The sequence below is a fragment of the Sceloporus undulatus genome, chromosome 1 (assembly GCF_019175285.1).
Source record: "Sceloporus undulatus isolate JIND9_A2432 ecotype Alabama chromosome 1, SceUnd_v1.1, whole genome shotgun sequence".
NCBI classification, from domain to species: domain Eukaryota; kingdom Metazoa; phylum Chordata; class Lepidosauria; order Squamata; family Phrynosomatidae; genus Sceloporus; species Sceloporus undulatus.
In genome coordinates, this window is record NC_056522.1 from 232839612 (window position 1) to 232858219 (window position 18608).

General features: G+C 37.3%; 1 protein-coding gene across 3 annotated transcripts in view; it reads left to right on the top strand.

Annotated features, from left to right (window-relative positions):
• The window catches only part of NCKAP5 (NCK associated protein 5), an 811098-nt gene that overhangs the window by 559660 nt on the left and 232830 nt on the right, over positions 1 to 18608 (top strand). For all 3 annotated transcript variants that reach the window (XM_042462965.1, XM_042462973.1, XM_042462983.1), the window contains one exon: positions 15314 to 15382. In XM_042462965.1, coding sequence (XP_042318899.1) covers positions 15314 to 15382 — 69 coding nt within the window. The remainder of the gene's footprint in view (positions 1 to 15313; positions 15383 to 18608) is intronic.

Below are 18608 nucleotides of genomic sequence, written 5' to 3' on the forward strand. Positions count from 1 at the left end.
ACAGAGACAAAGGCCATGATCACTCAGAGTATCCATCTCTTTGTATCTTTTAGCGTGTTGCATTTTGGTTCTTGTTGAGAAGATGTGAATACTTATACTAGTTGATTTAAAATCGGTAATTAAATAAAAAATTTAAAATATTAAAGCAACAGTTTGGCTAAACTTGAAGTTTTGACTTTTTCTTCTCACAGTAAACAATCCTGGAATTAAAGCAATAGTGTAGCATTCTTAACTATAGAATGTATATTAGCAGTTGTTACTATATGGTTCTAGTATAAAACTATCCAACTCAGGGTTGGTGAGGATATAGGCAGAATATCTAATGTATCTGCATGATAGCATTTATTAAATTAAGGATCTATAGCTATATGCACAACTGGTAATAGTGGTTACATTTTAACTTAACATATTCTTGCTAGCTGCATGTTCCTGAAGAAACTCAGCTACTTTAGTTTCTTTTAAAATCACAGCCTGGGGGGTGCAGTAAGTTGATTTGTAGGGTCTATAAACAGCTGTCCTGTGGTAAAGATATGAGAGCAGCTCAATCAGATGTGGGTGGGTGGTTGACTTCTATCTCCTGAAATAAGAAGCAATAAAAAGGTGACATTGGAAAGTACACCTTGTCACTGATGTGTCCATCTGGGCAGAGGAAAATGGAGGCCAAGTGTTTACCAGGGCTGAAAGTATGTACAGTAGAAGGATATGGCTGCTGTCTCAGTTTTATAGAACTGGTGTAAGCTACCACATAAAGCCATATGAGACTCAAATGTTTTCACAGAAAACTAAAAGAACTGGCTACCCTTTATCAAAATTTCTAACTCTGTTCTTAAGAGCAATGAATGAATTTTATACAGCTGTCTTGTGCCTGTACAAATTGTGTTTGGCTCCTTCCTTCCTTCCTCCTCTGTAGTACCTGCATGTGGGGACGTCAGAGATGTGGGGAACTCCTGAACAGTATAACTGATGCATTGAGAAGGGGGAAGCTCATGAAATCAGGTGGAGGTACTTTCAGTGTGCCAGATTCCTCTGCCCAATTTAGGAAGTTCCCATTGTCTGCTTAAGCTTGGCACAATTAATCCATTAATCCATTTAAAAGGATTTTAATACCACTTTGTATTTTCCAGTTATAAAGAAGAAGATCCAAATAAATTAAATTCTTTTCACTGATAAAACGGTGATGGGGTGGGGGACCAAGAAAAATCCTCATTTATTCTGGAAGCTTCTTTAATCCTCTGAAGAGATTTTATGGGTCTGGTTTCCACTCACACAACCATTGGATGCAGCCCCACGTCTTAGAGTGGAGGATGTCTGAAATTGGAAATGGAAAAAAGGAAAAATGTTGAGTGCCTTTGATGTAGTTGGATGGAGGATGCTAAATGAGTGTCTGTAAATTGATAATCCTCTCTATAAAGAGACTAATGGTTTAGTATGAATAACAAGGAACTGTACATGGCAACTAGTGTTCTCAAATTCTGTCAGTATTTTTAAAGTTCACTGTCATAACTCTGTTTGCCTTGACCTTTATCAATGATACCTTCAAAGATTTTTGAGTTGCTGGTTGAGGTTTAACTTGACACAAGACCTTTAGACCCTCATTTCCTTTCCCCCTGATGCTGAAGTAATCTACAGTATACGCCCCTATTTTATTTTCAACAACCATTTCTCATTTGCATGCTGTTCCTCTGTCGTTCTCGGTGTACAAATCAGAGTTTTGTTCATACTTCTCTTCTCTTTCCTCATGGGAGTAATTTGTTGTTTTTGCTCTCTCTGCATTTTTAAAAACATTGAAGCCTTCTATCTGAAGAGTGCAGAGCCCTCAAGATGTGCTAATTAGTTATCTCCCAGTACCAAGTCAGCTTTGCCCTTTGATTCTGCTGTCACTCTTCTCTCACCTATACTCATCATGGAGTGCTTGTTGACTTCATGTCAGCCGAGTGATTTCAATTATAACATGATTGTGTTATATTAGCATGTACAATATTAAAAACATTTGTCACAGTAACTAAAATAGACCTCTGAAAAGCTGCCCCAAACCATAAGTTTCTTTCTTATTCTTGTCAGAAAGGGCATTGGACAATTTGTACCCATCAGTAGTTTCATGCAGGCTGGCAAGTAAAGATAATTAGTCAAGTAAAACCTGGTTAATGCAGCTGATGAAGTTGCAAGATACTATTTGCTTATTTAGAGCATTTGTATCCCACCTTTCATCTAAAAGGGCTACCAGAGCAACTTACAAATATTTAATTTGACAATTCCCTGCTCTCAGGCTTACAAGTGACAATTCCTTTCTCTCAGGCTTGCAGGATTAAGTCCAGCAAATAGTAATCAAACTCTTTTGTTTTCATACCCTTGCAAAGATTAGCCACCTCATGTTTTTTTTATCACATCTTTTCCTTGCTTATGGAACAGTGTCATCACACAGTGATCTGAATTGTCCCCGAGATTCACATTCACCTGTCCCCAAACATACTTTACTTACACGTTCCTGTATAACATCAAATTCCTTGCATATGAATAGAATCCAAGGCAACTCAGATAGACCATAGTACTTGTCCCATAAAATCTTGGATAATATATTATTGGGCCTAAACATATTAGATCTCTTTTATAATGATGGTCATGCATAAGGAGTCCAGATTGGGAAGTAGAGGGAGTGGAAGTGGGTAGACATTATCATAGGGTTTCATTTCAAGTTGAGTGCCTGCAGAGTAAAGTGCCTCTGACAGTGCTGAATTCTTTAATCACTTGCTGTTTGTTCTATCAGCAACACCTGTGTCATTCAACGTAACTTGAAAGTCCTTGCTTTTTAATTGATTTTACATATAAAAAAGATGTACTTATTTAAAGCTTCTTAACATTATGCATTTCCTGCAAAACTTGTTGGTTTTTTAAAAAAATTATTTCTGAGAGTCATCGAGAGTCATCATAGAGACCTTTCCCACTACCATTTCAGAGGTACCAGCAAATGAAAGAACATCAGTCACATCTTCTGGTTTCTTAGTAGTTGCCCAAGAAATAGCAATGGCTCATCTAATGGGAAACTGTGTTATATAGGCTGACTTGTTGCTAAGGCAAAGGTAATGGCTTCAGTGGAGAATAGTTTGCTCTGAGGCATTAGTTGTGATACCAGAGACATCTGTGAATTCTTCCTTTGTTAAAAGCACAATTGAAGTCAAATTGAGAAAACAATGAAAACTACCAAGCAATTTCCATTGGTGAGCAATCTTCTATCTACCTTTTCTTTGATTTATAGACACACACCCAGCCAGAAAAGGAAAAGAGGAAAAGGGATGGGAAAACAAAGTAATCTGTCTGTGATGGCTTCTTTTTTTTACCCCCTTGGACATTATAAAACACATTGAAGCAGTCTGAACAAGCTGGGTATGCTAAAGAGAGAGGAGAAAATGCTTAAAGGAGTAGATGGTAGTCACTGTGACAGTTTTCAAAGGCCTAAAAAGATCAAGATCTGTCACTTCAGTCATGTGATTGTGTTTACACGGTGAATTATTAGGTGTTATTAAAGCTTTTTTTATGAATTTCTTAATTGTAAATTTCTCTGCTGTAACCTAAAACAGTGTAGCAAACATTCATATTGACAGCCTTATAATTCATAACTGATCAATAGTACGTACTCCTATTGTTACTTTTCCCAAAGCAGACATGTTCCTTGATGTTCCTTGATGATATATGACTCCCCCCTATATGTACAGCATTATTGAGCACATTTAGCTGGCCTGGATTTGATGTATGGTTTTAATCTGTATTCTGAAATGTTTTTATTGAAGTTTTATTTATGTATTGCAATTTTTATCCTGTATTTTGTATTTGATATTGCAATTTTTACCTGTATACCGCTATGATCAACACGGAATAGAGGTTTATAAATAAAACTTATTATTATTATTATTATTATTATTATTATTCCTTGGTATGACTTCTTTAACAGAAAATTTGGTACCAGAGGCAGAAATAGCATGGAAACATTTAGGGATAGGTTCCTACACCATAAAAAGAAGCAGTTCAACATGTTAGAGCAAACATTTTACTCCAAACTAACAATATGCACATGTGATGTGAAATAACCAGGTCAAGTAAGCTTTGCAAAAGTAAACAAAAACATTTTCAATCTTTTAGAGGCCACTTGAAAGCTTTTCCCAAATTGTGTCCAAGGATGATTTTTTTTTCTTTATCAGCCTCCATTTTTTCTTATGATTTCCATTTTGGTCTACAGATGTATACTCTTTTCACATGCTGGTGAAAAAAGTTTACCTGTTTTCCCTGTTCGCTCTCTTTTTCTATTCAAGCATGCTCAGTAGTGGATTCTAGAGTCAGTAGCTGTTTACTTTCCCTGTTGTAGACAGGCAGACATACCTATAGTAGGATTGGCAAGAGTAAAATCCCAGTCTTTCCTAGCTCAAGCCTTAGTACCGTACATTGTTTGCTGCAGACATACTGCTACAATCTTATCACTGAGACTAGGCTTCTCCAGCCCTCCTTCACCATTCTCTTATTGCTGATGTTGCTAAAACACTTTCAGTTAGACAGAGAACAAGACAGAGAACAAGGAGGAAAAAGGATTTTCTTTGCCAGAGGCTTTGCTAACTTAGGTGTGCCTGTAAAGTGTTTACGATTATATCTATGCTTTAAAAGTTTATTTTATATTCCAGTACAGGAGCCAAGGGGACATACATGAATCTAGGCACAACAGAGCTCATTGTTTGATGTTTTAGGGGCAATAAATCTATTTTCACTTTTGTAGCCATCACTCCCAGAGCTGCTCTTAGACTGCAGCCACACTGCAGAAATAATCCAGTTTGGTACCGCTTTAACTGCCATAGCTAAATGCTATGGAATTATGGGATTTGCACTTTGGTGGGGCATAAGAGCTGTCTGACAAAGAAGGCTAAATATCCCACAAAACTACATTTTCCAGAATTCCATAGTATTGAGCCATGACAGTAAAAGTGGTGTCAAGATGGGTTATTTCTGCAGTGTAGATGCAGGCTTTGCTGCACAGAGACTCTCTTGGTGCTGAATCTCTGTCAGGTTGGGGTCCAGCTCTTCTGTACAACCCAGAGCAGCTACAATAGGATGATCATGCAGATCAACCCAGTTTGAAGAACAGAGGCAGCTTTAGGACCTTTTTGCAACCTCATCTTCCTTCTTCCATCTCCCCTGAGCTGGGTGTACCAGCATTGGCCCATGGATAAGTCTACCCAGCTTTTCAGGGTAAATGTTTTGACTAAAATTTCTCAGTTTATAGTCCAGTATATATGGTAACTTGTATTTTTTAAGATGTAAAAAAGGCTTGAGTCCCAAACTTGGGAAAAGGTGCAGAAATGATGATGATGATGATGATGATGATGATGATGATGCCTGTGAGGATGGTGGAAAAGATCTGAAAATGTTGGCAGCTTCACGTGTTTCTGATAGTCTGGACCCAAGTCAAGTCATATATGAATGGCATGAAGAACATACAAAGAGCAAGTATTAGGATGGAATTTGTGGTAAGATTTAAACAAAAATCTGGATGAGGCTAATGAGATTGATTTTTATACTAGGTCCCCTCTCCGTTGTTTAATTATTATGCTTACTGCTGACAGATGCAGAGTGTTTTTCAGCATCTTATGCATAAGGCAGAAGATGGTCTCCAAGGTACAAATTAAGTATCAACTACTAGAAAGATGTTAGCATAGTTCATATGTATGTAAGTATAGCTTATATTGGTATTTCCTCTTAGCAGGAGGAAAACAGCCTGCATCTTGGTGTATGTAATCTTGCATTTCAACCTTCTGTGATCCCCAAACACTGAACAAAATAATGACAGTAAGTCCGATTTTCCATTGGTTGCTGGCTACAACAGGACAGCCCAAAATGTTGGACAACGATATTTCATTCCATGTTGAATGACAGCTAGGAGGAAAAAAGGAAAACACATTCCAAGTTTTAGATAGTTGTTGAACAGAATAAGCATATTTAATAAAGCATTTATCTTTGTCTGTTTTTTGTGGCAAATGCCAATTTTCAGTTCTGTTACTGGGTTCTCCATTTTTAAGGGATTTTGGCAGAAAAGTTAAACAGAAACTATAGTGTCTGGTGTCAAAGATTTAGATGTGGAAAAGCAACACTTTGTGCTTTTGTTTAATTAGACTAGATACCAGATAAAACAATTAACCTTTATTTAAAATGCAAATTTTGATAAAAATACTATCCAAGCTATTGTGACACACAGCGAAGTTACCTATAGTGATTGGAGAAACCCATGTTTTTCTTCTCGGTCAGAGAAACTTTGAGGAGAATTTTTCTACAACAATATCTTCCCACAAATCTCTCTTTCAAATGGTGATTTTCTCTCCTTTTCAGCAGCCAGCGAATATTTTTCACAGATTTCTCTCTGAATGACAATAAAAGACAAGGCGAATAATTATGCTAATTATTTGCTTTCAAACTCAATACCATCCAAAAGGAAGTTTGGCCGAGGTTTAAGCACTTCCTTGCTTAAAACCCTGAAGGCACAGACACAAAAGGGGAAAAAAAGCCCAGCCTCAACAAGAAATGCTAGAAGGGACCCTCAAGGACCATCCAGTCCAACCCCCTTCTGCTATGAAGGATACATGGGATCCAAATCTGCACCTCTCCCATGGTGATGCCAAGGTCTAATATAATAATAATAATAATAATATAATATAATATAATAAAGGCAAGGAGAGTGCGAATATCCACACACACACACTTATAGTGTTACTGCCAAAAGTGTAAGCCGTATTTATGTGTCATACACGCTGTCTGTGTGTGTGTGTGTATGTATACACACACACAACTGTGGAGCAAGCCGAAAGTGAATGCTGCATGTAATATGTTGCACACACATCTTTGTGTGGGTGTGTGTGTGTATATTATATATATTATATATATATTATATATATAATATTACACATACATATACACACACACATACACACACACACACACAAACTGTGGAGCAGCTGAAAGTTAATGCTCATGTATATGCTTACACACACTCTTTGTGTGTTTGTATATATTATAACATACATACCCACACACACACACACCCACATATATATATATATATACACACACACACACACACACACACACACAGACAAATGTGAGCTGCTGAAAGTGTAATGCTGCATGTATATGCTTACCACACCCATCTTTGTGTTTGTATATATTATATATATATACATACTACATACAACACACACACACACATATATATAATATATACACACACACAACACACAGACAAACTTGGAGCTGTTGAAAGTGTAATGCTGCTGTATTGCTTACACACACAGGCTGAGAGAGTGTGTCTTGGCCAAGGTGGGCATCGAAACCCTGGGATATAAGAAAATAAAACAACAACAACAACAACCATATCTGGGTATTGTAGTTTTGTGAGACATTAGCCTCTTTGTCAGAGAGCACTGGTGGCACAACATACTGCAAATCCCAGGATTTTCCATAGCAATTAAAGTATTGTCGAACTGGATTATTTCTGAAACCTCCAAAATCCAAAATACATCTAGTCCCACATTTTGGTAAGGATATTATTATTATTATTATATTATTATTATATTATTATTATTTATTGCAGACCTTGCATCACCATGGGAGAGGTGCAGAGAGAGAGAGATGGTCATGTCCTGCCTCTGAGGCTGAGAGAATGTGACCCTCACCAAAAGAGAATGTGGGAAGAGGATCTGCTGAACTTTTCCCCTGCCATTCATTCGCTTCTCCTTTTGTCTCTTGTCCCTTAGATTGCAACCTGAGGGCAGGGAAATATCTAGTCATTTGTAGCTGCTCTGATAGCCTTTTGGCTGAAAAGCTGGGCATAAATTAATATTATTTGACATCCCCCTTTGACATCCCCACCTCCTCTTCTCTTTTGTGAGAATTTGAATGGCAAGCATGATGTAAAGTGGAGAAGGCTCCCTCCTTTTGTTCTGTTTTGTTTTTCACACTAACAAAGGAAATAGCCCCTGGTAAAGGATGAATGATAGCTTTTCTTATGCAAAATATGCAAAATACCCAAGTCCTGGAGGTCGAATTTGTCAGCTCAAAATTTCTCTCTTCCCTTCATTTTGAAATTATTAAAAATAAAATTCTTACTCATTGATCGAAAATTACTCAGAATTTCTCCTCTCTAACATGTTATAGAATTTGTCGAAACTGGCATTTTTCTCCTAATTTTCGAATTTTGGAGAATATTCTTTACATCCCTAGTTACCTATATCATATGAATAAAGTGGTTTACTTACATATTGTAGCTGTTGGGCTACTCTTACTGTGCTCATTCTTATACATGCGTGATCAGACATTAAAACAGTTTTAATGTGCTGAGTTGTTTAATATGTTTTAGCTTGTTTAATATGTTTAGCTGGTTTTAATCTGGAATTGTTTAAGCTGTTTATGTTGTTTTATCTGTTTGCTGTTCTGTGATCTGTGATGATAAAAGGACAGAATAAAAATACTTCAGTGAAATAATAAACACAAAGAAAGCCATCATGATACACAAATATGCACAATCAGAATTACATTCTTGTCTGAAAAATATTCTCTGCTGTGTAATCTATCTCAGTCCCAATTTTTGAAAATTATTTGCACTTGTAGTCTTACATGAGAAGGTGTAAAATGGGTACCCAATTTTCCTCTGAACACTTACAGATTGGCTGTTAGAGCAAACTCATAAATATTCCACAGTCAATGGAATCATGGATTTCCACCAGAGATGGAGAAAATCATGATGAAGCATGAATGCTGAGAGTGATAGAAAATCCTGTTATTTAGCTAAAAGGTGCAAATCAGAAAATGTATACGTTTTTATTTTTTCCAGTTTATTTTTTGTTTGGCCGAATGCTCTATTATATTATGGCTTATTTAATGTGTTTAGCTATTGCTTTTTCATCCTTAGGGGCTTTAGGAGGATCTTAAATGAGTCCATTGAAGCGTTGCCTTCCTATTTCAGTCCCTATTACAAAATGTCAAATAAATGGTCATGATTTGCTCAGCAATCAAGGAACATATAGGCTTCAAACTTGCGTAGACTAGACTAAATATAGTTAGTAGATATTTAAAGCTCATGGGAAAAGTATGCTTGGGAATATTACCATACAAAGCCTATACAATTTGTTGTAAGACTCTCATTTTCCTATTTCTTAATTTTGCTTTTGGTGAACATCTCAGTTTGAGCAAAAACATGTAAATAAGCACCGCCTGCATTGTCTTTCTGATCAGGGAGTTCAAATCAGCTAAAATATGTAAAGAACTAAATTACTGCAGTAGCAGAATGCAGCAGAGACCCAGCTGTGTAATTTCAAATCCATTTTTGGACTTAAAATTCAAATATACCAGGTTTACCTTTTTTCAGTTTTGTATTATATATGTAGAACCCTTTGTATTTATGTTCCTGCAGCTTCACGCATGGCTTGTCATATACTAAGGAAAAATCTGGTAACATTTAAGATCTCCATTTTCATTTTTCAAGAAATGAAAGAAAGGAAGACAAAGAAAAAGAACAAATTTCCAGTACTCATTATTCTGGGGAAGGGCTTAAAATAAAGCAATGTGTTTTGAATAATAATTCTAGAAATTTGGGATTTGTGGCAACACAATCTAGGATTGGTTTGGTTTTTTTGAGAGAGAGTTTCATCTTATTGCCTGAAATAGGATGAGCCTAAAAACACCATTTTAGCTTTTTCAATTTTGAATTTCTCTCTCTCTCTTTAAATCCATTGATTCCAACAGTTATTTGAGCGTAGAGTTTCTACGGTGGCATGTCACTTAAAAGGTGTTTGCTGTAGCATTCACTTTTTACTATTCGACAGAGGCATTTTTTATAGAATCCAGCATCGCTGAATGGTGAAACCAAGACATGAATTCAGAAGTGATTTAGACATTAAGATAATCTTTATATTGCCGATTTGCTCTTTTATAGCGCAGGTCGATGCATATCTGCTACTCAGATGTAAGCTGCACTCACTTTCTTGGGACATTTCTCTGTGTGACTAAATAAAAGGTTTCAGCTTCAGTCACCTCCTAAAACATAGAGTAGTGCAGTCTTGTGTGAATAAAATTATTATGCTTAGCTTCTGGACTTGAGTTCTCTTTTATTTGTAACTTGAAATAGGAAATAGGTAATTATTGAAAATACAATAAAATGAGCTGATTTACCACAAGTTAAAATCAATTCTAGGATGTGAGCAGTCAGGGCTGACTCAAGGTTTTTTGCTCCCTTTGATGAATTCACATTTTGATTCTCAGCTCCTGTGTGCTTTTATTGCATGCTGAGAAGCATAGCAATAGCAAATTAAACAATTAAGATTTGGCCAAGGTATTACTTTCTTATTTTCATACTTGATTTCACTAACTTATTACACTGCTTTGCTTTACGTTTGATTCATATTCCCTAGCCATCATCACTGACAAGAATAGGTTCTTATATGATAACATAGGCGCGGGACAGACCGTCCAAAAAGGACGGTCTCCCAGCACCTTGTTTTGCTCCATGGAAATCCTCAGCCTCCAGACTGTGGGACTTCCCCGCAGAGCAGAAAGAACCTGCAAAAAGTGGGTTCTTCTTGCGGTGCAATTATGATGCTGCAGTGCACCAATGGCGCACTCGCGGCATCATAATGGCGCTGTGACTTGCGGATTCATAATGGCGCCGCGGCTTGCAGATGCTAGGTGTCTGGAGCCCATCTGTACAGGGCACTGCCATTTTGATGCCCTCGTCATATGTGAGGGGCAAGAGGCGTCTAGAAGCACCGCCCCTTGCACGTGATGAGGGCGTCCTATCGCACCCTTCTGGACCGGGCCCCAGATTGTAATCTTCATTATTTACTGAAAACATCCTCAAAGTCCTTAGTGTCCCAAAATTATCTTGACTATGAGTACAATTTACTTTATAATTATCTGTTTGACACCATAGTAGAAACAGATAACCAAAACTTTAGCTTAAATTAACATAATGGGAGGGCTTGAAAATAATGAATGTGAATTGTGTTATCACTCACACAGACACACACCACTTTCTCTCAGAGTCTCTCTGTTTATAACTTTATAAAGGAAAGGCATATGGAACAAGTCACCATTTCCCATTTATTGTTATGTTATGTTATTGTTGTTATTGTTATGCTATTGTTATGCACTCTTGCATACCTTGCACTGTATTTTGAGCTTCTCATATTTTGATATCTCATCTTTGGAGATAGCATGTTTTTGAGAGATCAGTTTCCTTTCAGTGACACTAAAGGTCAGGTTCCCAAGGAAAAGGGGATCGTTTCTGCCAGGTATGTCTGCATCCAAGCAAACAAAACCATGACATCTAAAGTGCTTCTTCCTACCCCAAAATAGTCCACTTTTCCTCTTGAAACCTGAGACAAGGGATCTCTTAACACCTAAAGCAGTAAGTCAGTCTCTCTCTCTGGCTTGTGTTACCATCCAAACATATCCATCCACCCATCTCAGGGATATTTTGTTAAAACCATCAACCAATCTTGAATCCCATTGTCCATTCTTGGGACAAGTCATTCAGCCTTTGTTACCTGGCTTGATAGCCCATGGCCTAGGCCTAATTTTAAGGTATAAATATGGTTTCAGAACCATGCAGCCTCATATATGCCTGAACTCTGTGTATGTTCTGTGTCATCCTCAGACCTCCCCATCTTAGCCACTTCAGCTTTCCATGATTTTCTCTTTGGACAAGTAGTCATGATGCCATAAAACTATGATATCCTTTCCATATTTACATTTTGTTTATCCTATGTTTGATTGGTTCGCTATCTTGTGTGTGTGACCGCATTCTGCACATATTCTAAATAAAATCTTAATTCACCAAGAACCTGGAATTCTCCCAGTTGGTACTAATATATACTTGTGCCCACAGACTAAAGATTACCCAAGGCTATCACAAGCTATTTTTTCTCAATATTTGAAGTATCGCTGACAGCTGGTAGGGATCCCAAGTCCCTCCACCTGTTCCTTGGGTAGCACATTCTGAACCATTTCCTATTCCTAGTCCACTTCAAAACAATAAATAAAACCCCAAATACTCAAAGGATGCTGCTACACTGCAGAATCAATGCAGTTTGGCACTGATTTAACTGTCATGGCACTATCCTATGGAACCTGGGGTTTGTAGTTTGCTGTGGCACCAGAGCTCACTGACAGAGAAGCTAGATATCTGTTAAAAACATATCCTAGAATTCCATAGCATTGAACTATGATAGGTAAAGTGGTGTCAAACTGCATTAATTCTGAAGTGTTGATGCAGCCAAAGATAGTCTTAACCAAACCAAGAGAATTACTTACACTGTTTTCTTTAAATATCTGCCACCCAGGTCCTACAGTTGACAGGAAAAAAGACATGGGATAATTAGGCTAGACACAGTGATGCATGCTTGAAAAGAACTGCCATGGTTTTAATGTCTGCTTGAAAAGAAGAAGAATAGTACCACACTTCACTCTGAGCACTTTTGCCAATTCTTTGCTTCAGACATCTTGCAGTGCAGCTTGCTCCTTGGAAGCGGCTGTGATGAAATGTGGAGCCCTTTTATGATTTGGTTATATTTGGCTGAAACTATTCTTTGTTCATTCTCCACCACACTGAAGATAGGATGGTCAGCTGGTGACTGTAGAGATAAACTTCTTCTGTGTGATGGAGACCAGGTCATCTAGTCAACTCATCTTGCCATATCTGTCTAAATATATGGCAACTAACTAGGGTTGACTTTTTGCTCATTCCTAGAAGTGCTGCACATTTTACCAAATGCATTCTTTTTCCTGAACTGCCACATCATTTTGTAACTCTTAACTTTTTATTTATCCACAGTTGATGTGATCCAATGTATGTGTAAGGTTTCATCTGCACTGCAGAAATAATCCAGTTTGACACCACTTTAAGTGTCATGACTCAATACTATGGAATTCTGTGAACTGCAGTTTTGTGAAACATTTGGCCTTCTCTGTTAGAGAGCTCCGGTGCCTCAACAACTACAATTCCCAGAATTCCATAGCATTGTGCCTGGACAGTTAAAGTGGTATCAGACTGGATTATTTCCGCAGTGCAAATGGAACCAAAGTGAATGAAGGGCCAATGAACATCTTCTTTGGGAATTGGCAGTGCTACAGAGAAAACATAAAAGAGTGTTTCAGCTGTGCTCATGGTTTCCTTACTTGCATGCTGTTTTTTTCTTTAATCACAATGGAAATTTCTAACCCCAAGCTTAAATTAACTTGATTTGTTACCATTGAAAACCCTTGACAATAACACCCACCCTGGAAAACCTTGCTTCATAGATTGACAGTGCATTAAAAAGAGAAGCAAACAGTGTGAACGGTGTAATGGTTGTAATTATGTGAGAGTATTGATTGTGGTGTCATGGTTACGTGAGGTGGTGCTTATGAACAGAGACCAGGTATCGTGCCTGGATTCCCAAGGCTATTTTAATTGTTTTCCCTTGAATGGTTTTGTCGTTGTTGTTTTTGTTGTTTTTCTTACTTCCTGGAGGAATGGGTATTTTAATCTTGCTCTTGCCTGAATCTTCTTGCAATTTCTATTTGATCCTAATATGTTTAGATAGAGATCGGCATCCCAAAAGACTTCTCACAAGATATAAGTAAAATCTTGAAGAAATAAGCTAAGGCTGTAAATATAGGTAGATACATAGCCAGGCAGATGGATAGATATTTCTCATTTAAACCGTTCTTCTACAGACCACCCACTCTTGCGCCAAGTTAATGAGTGGTGACATTTGTTTTCAGTGTGGAAGTTCAAGAACATTTCATTTGCTAGAGGAAATAATCGACACTGAGATGAGCAAGCAGTCACTAGCCATGACATAAAGATTGTATTTTTTTTTTATGAAGATGGTTATATTTTAACCAAGGAAAAAAAGTTTGACAGCAGGATGGCTTTTGATGGTTTTATAACACTCAATGCAAAAGTTGCTATTTGTCTGTAATGACCCATCTGAATGTAATATAGCACATTATACGTGGCTTGGCAAATTCAGAGATATCAAACTGTTCCCCAGGGGGTTAAGTTGGATTGTGCATTCCTTTCTGTGCCTGCACAAGCTGGGGTCTGAATAGACATTGTGATATGTTGTTTGCAATCTACGCCTCTGATACTGATGTTCCCATTTCCAGTCTTGGATTTCTTGACAGCCAGCCACACTGGTCAACATGTAGACTAAAAAGAAGACAAAAAGATATTTTCAAACTGAAACATGCTTAAGTTAAGTTTGGTAGAGTTTCGGAAGCATTTCACTGTGACAGATACTTAAATTATTCCATTCCATGAGTGCTGGTCCTTATTTAGCCCAAACACCAACTTCGATTCCTAAAAGAATGGTGTCAGCAGCATACATGGGAGAATTACAGGGGGTACAAAGATTAAAACACAATGTGGATGACAGATCTCAACAGGGACCCCGCTCCTTCCCAAATATCATAATGAAGACTGAGAGTGTGCGGTAGAGATAGAATGCTGATTGACAGGAGAAGGAATAGAATAGAATATTTGAACTCCTGGGTAGAAGCATTACAAATTGTGGCATGCTGTTGCAACTCTCATTATTGTTTCTTAGATTTTGTACCAATTCACCAGTCAACTGTATGTTTGTACTTTATGCTAATGGGTTATGGTGGCAAATTGTATCCAGTTCACCTATTATGCTGGGATATATATGAGCTAGTGTGATAGAAAGATGTGTGCTACATTTTTAGATATTTTGCAATATCAGAAAGGTGGGAGGGGGACCCTTGAAAACATGGTTATGCTATCTATCAGTGGTGCAATGTCCAGAAGATAAAAAGAAATCACATTTTATTATTGTGTCTGTAAATCTCTTAATATTAAACTAAGCTTTCTGATTTAGAGCAAGAAAAGATTGCGCCTGACTCATGATTTCCAAGCATTCAGGTTTGGCAGGCATGAATAAAGAAAATTGATGTGCAAAATATCCACTGTTATGTTTTTACTAAAGGCTGTTTTCTGCTTCTGCCAAGAATAGATTACAGAGATGTATAGAATAGCAGTGTCAGTCTTTCTGTAAATTGTAATGTATTTTGTGGGTAATTTCATAAAACGAATGAGATTTCTGTGTTGTTTATAACAGGAAATGAGACCACATAGATGTGGTTTCTTTTTTGCTATTACCCCTCCCATATCTCCAGTAAGTTTGCTTTGGATCCTAAGAAGGTGTATAGGGTAAATGTATTGATTGGGTTGTCATGTTTGACACCATGTGTACTGGTTAATTTGCATTATTTTTGTGTCTTGCAGGCAGAGAATTCTGCACTGGCCATGGAAAATGAAAATCAGAGAGAACAGTATGAAAGATGCCTTGATGAGGTAAGGTAGAACCACGTGTATTTGTCCTAGAGCAGGGATTTAGCTGAGCGGCTGGTTACCAAGAAGCTCAATTCACTCTTCCTCAAACACACATTTCTGAATTCTCCCTACTCTGGAAGGATAACAAGACCTGATAGAATCAGTAGTAGTTGTGGTGTTGTTTGCCTTTAAATCATTTCTGATTTATGGCAACCCAAAGCTGAACCTGTTACAGGGAATTCTTGGCAAGATATGTTCAGAGGAGATTTGTCATTGCCTTCCTCTGAGGCGGAGTCCTAGTACAGTACAATCCTCAAACTGCTATACTACACTGTTTCTTGCAGTAGTTCTAATGGCTGATAAAAATGGGGGAAGTCCTTCTGTCTCAGCATGCAGGGGCTGCTAGAAGTGCCACAGTGCACCTTGGTGTTACAGATGTGCATATTTTGAATCTTTCAGTCAAGCGTATGTTACTGGTGGGATCCGCCAGTTGCTGTGGACAGCAGTGATGACTATTGGGAAGGCTGCCACTGCCAACTCCTATTGGCCACCTCATCTGCCAACACTGTGCATGGAGGGGCCATCCGAAGAGAGTCAGATATGTAATACATAAATTAATTCATGCAGTTTCATTTGGAATCCAGGGGCTTCCTTTTTTTTTTTTTTAACTTTGCAAAAAAAAAGGTTTATTTCAGATATGGAAGAGAAATGAAAGAATGCTTTGGGATGTGGTCTCTTAACTGAAATACGGGGAATAGAAACACCACAGACTGGATATTGTTTTGTAGATTCACTGCTTGTCTTCAGTAGATTTGGTTAATTTTACTACAAGACAGAGTAATGAACACTAATCCACAAAGTTTGCTCCCAACAGCCCACATCTGTGATTTCCGGCTCACAAATTACTACAATTGGTGATTATGACCACTTATTTTTCACTTTAAATCCAAGGAGGGCTGAAAACTGACGAATTCCAGATGTCCCGGCAATTTTGCATAGAGAATGAAGGCTCAGCTATTCCTCAGACCTATTGTTGGAAGCAAGTTGCCACAGAATCTGTTTGGCAAGGCTACATAATTATTCAGGGGCTTTTGTTTTTCATTACATGGACTCCTGAGGTTTTCCCCCTAAAAATACATTTTGAGCAAAATAATATTTTTCCTGTTTCCAGAAACACACATGGCTGTGTATGTGAAAACATGTGTTTGTTTGTTTGTGTGTGCAAAAGGCGTTGTACAAAGCTAACCATGTTTTTCTGGAAATAGTCTTTTTGTGTGTGTTAAAACTATGGGGGGGGGGGGAGAGTTGCAAAATCAAAAAATCTGACCCATAAATGTGTGCATAAAAGCCATTGTTTCCAGAAACACATGTAGCTATTTTTGCAAAAATCATGGTACAAAAGAGAGGGTGTTTGTATTTGTTTTAGTTGCTCAGGCAGAAACCCTTAGTGCTTCTAGTCTAGCCTAATCACATTTCTGGGAGAGGCTGACTGTATCAATTTTTGCTGTTGTGTAGACGGTATAAGTTCAGAGAGCTGAGCAGTTGAAGGTGATCAGAAAGAGTGATATTTCCATGTCAATTAAATGATTACTACATAAACTAAAAACCATCTTGTTCAACTAAATTTGAATTTCCTTATACTATAGCAGTGGTTTTCAATCCTTTTCATCACATACCACATTGACGAAGTGCTAAAATTGTCAAGGATCGCCACCAGCTTTTAAGGAATCATTTTTAAAAATGAGTATTAGGATTGTATTTAATGTTAAATAACTAAATAACTAAAATTTTCTGAAGCATTATTAAAAGCACTAAAAGGCAGTTGTCACACAAACCCCTAGCCTAGTGGTTTTCAACCACCATTTACTTGTGGCTCACAACCTGTGGATCTTTCGTAAAATGCAAATGTGCCGTGGCATAGTAGTTGAAAACCGCTGTAGTATGTAAACACAAAACAATTTAATAGGAAGAAATGAAGGACAGAATTGTTGGGTGCTGCTATTATTCTAGGGAAAAGCTATTGCTCCCTCAGTCTGTATGCTACTTTGAATTGCTTATTTGGAACCCTAGTTTCATAATATTAATATTAATATGAAAATAAACATTATATAAACTTTTTTGAAAAATCAGTCATTGTAAAAAAAGTAGAAGAAGTGAGTAGAACAGATCATGGTGCTGGAACAGTAGCTTTCCCTTTAAAATTCTAATTGTAATTCATACAATTGTTTTGAAAATACCTGCTTATCACTGAGATTTCCTTTAACATTGATATAGCAGAGATTTGAATTATACTTGAACGTTCTTAGCACTGCAATGGTCTAGCTCTACATTACATAGGAATGAATTTCATTTATTTAAAATTCAATTAAAATTGGGTCTTAGAAACCTAATGCAAGAAACAGGATTACCTTTCTCCTGCCTCAGGGACCTGTGGTTTAAATGCTTAATCCTGGTTTCCTCTTCTGGAATTTGACTGTCAGTTTATTGTCAAGAGGTGGTATAATATTTATTCATGTTATTATGCCAGCAGAGATTGCTGTCAAGCTCAGATCCAGCCTTTTCAGTGCAATGTGATATTTTACAGTATAGCATATTCAAATTACCATGCCAACTTTTGCAATTAGCCACACAAAAATATAAGAGCCTCCAATGTTCAGTTTATGTTCAGAACGAATGGAAAGAGATTAGAATTTCATACCAATTTTTACCGATCTTCAACCAAACAATGTGACCAACCTATCGGAAATATATTGTTGTTTTAGATCTACTGTATCTTGACATTTGTATGATTTAAGGCAGAGATTTTGTTAAAAGTGTTTCTAAATTAAGTAGGTGGTGCTTCACTTTTCCCAAGTGTAACAATACTTGATTTGGAATTAAAGCATTAGCATGCTAATTTATTTTCAGTTTATAAGACCTCTACTGGGTTGCTTTTAGGCTCCATAGATTTTTGCTTTTATTGGGAATGAGGATTCTGTTTTGTTATACAGTGGGAGCTTGGGATTGCTTCTAGGATCTACTGTGGATAACAAAATCTGTGGATTCTGAAGTCCCATTAAATATAATGGCATAGCAAAATGGTGTCCCTTACATCAAATGGCAAAATCAAGGTTTGCTTTTTGGAATTTATACTTTTTTAAAAATATTTTCAAGCTATGAAATGCTTGAATCCATGGATAGAAAAAATCCGTGGATAAGGCTGACTGTAAGTGTAGAGCTTGAAATGATAGTTTTGAAAATTAATTTG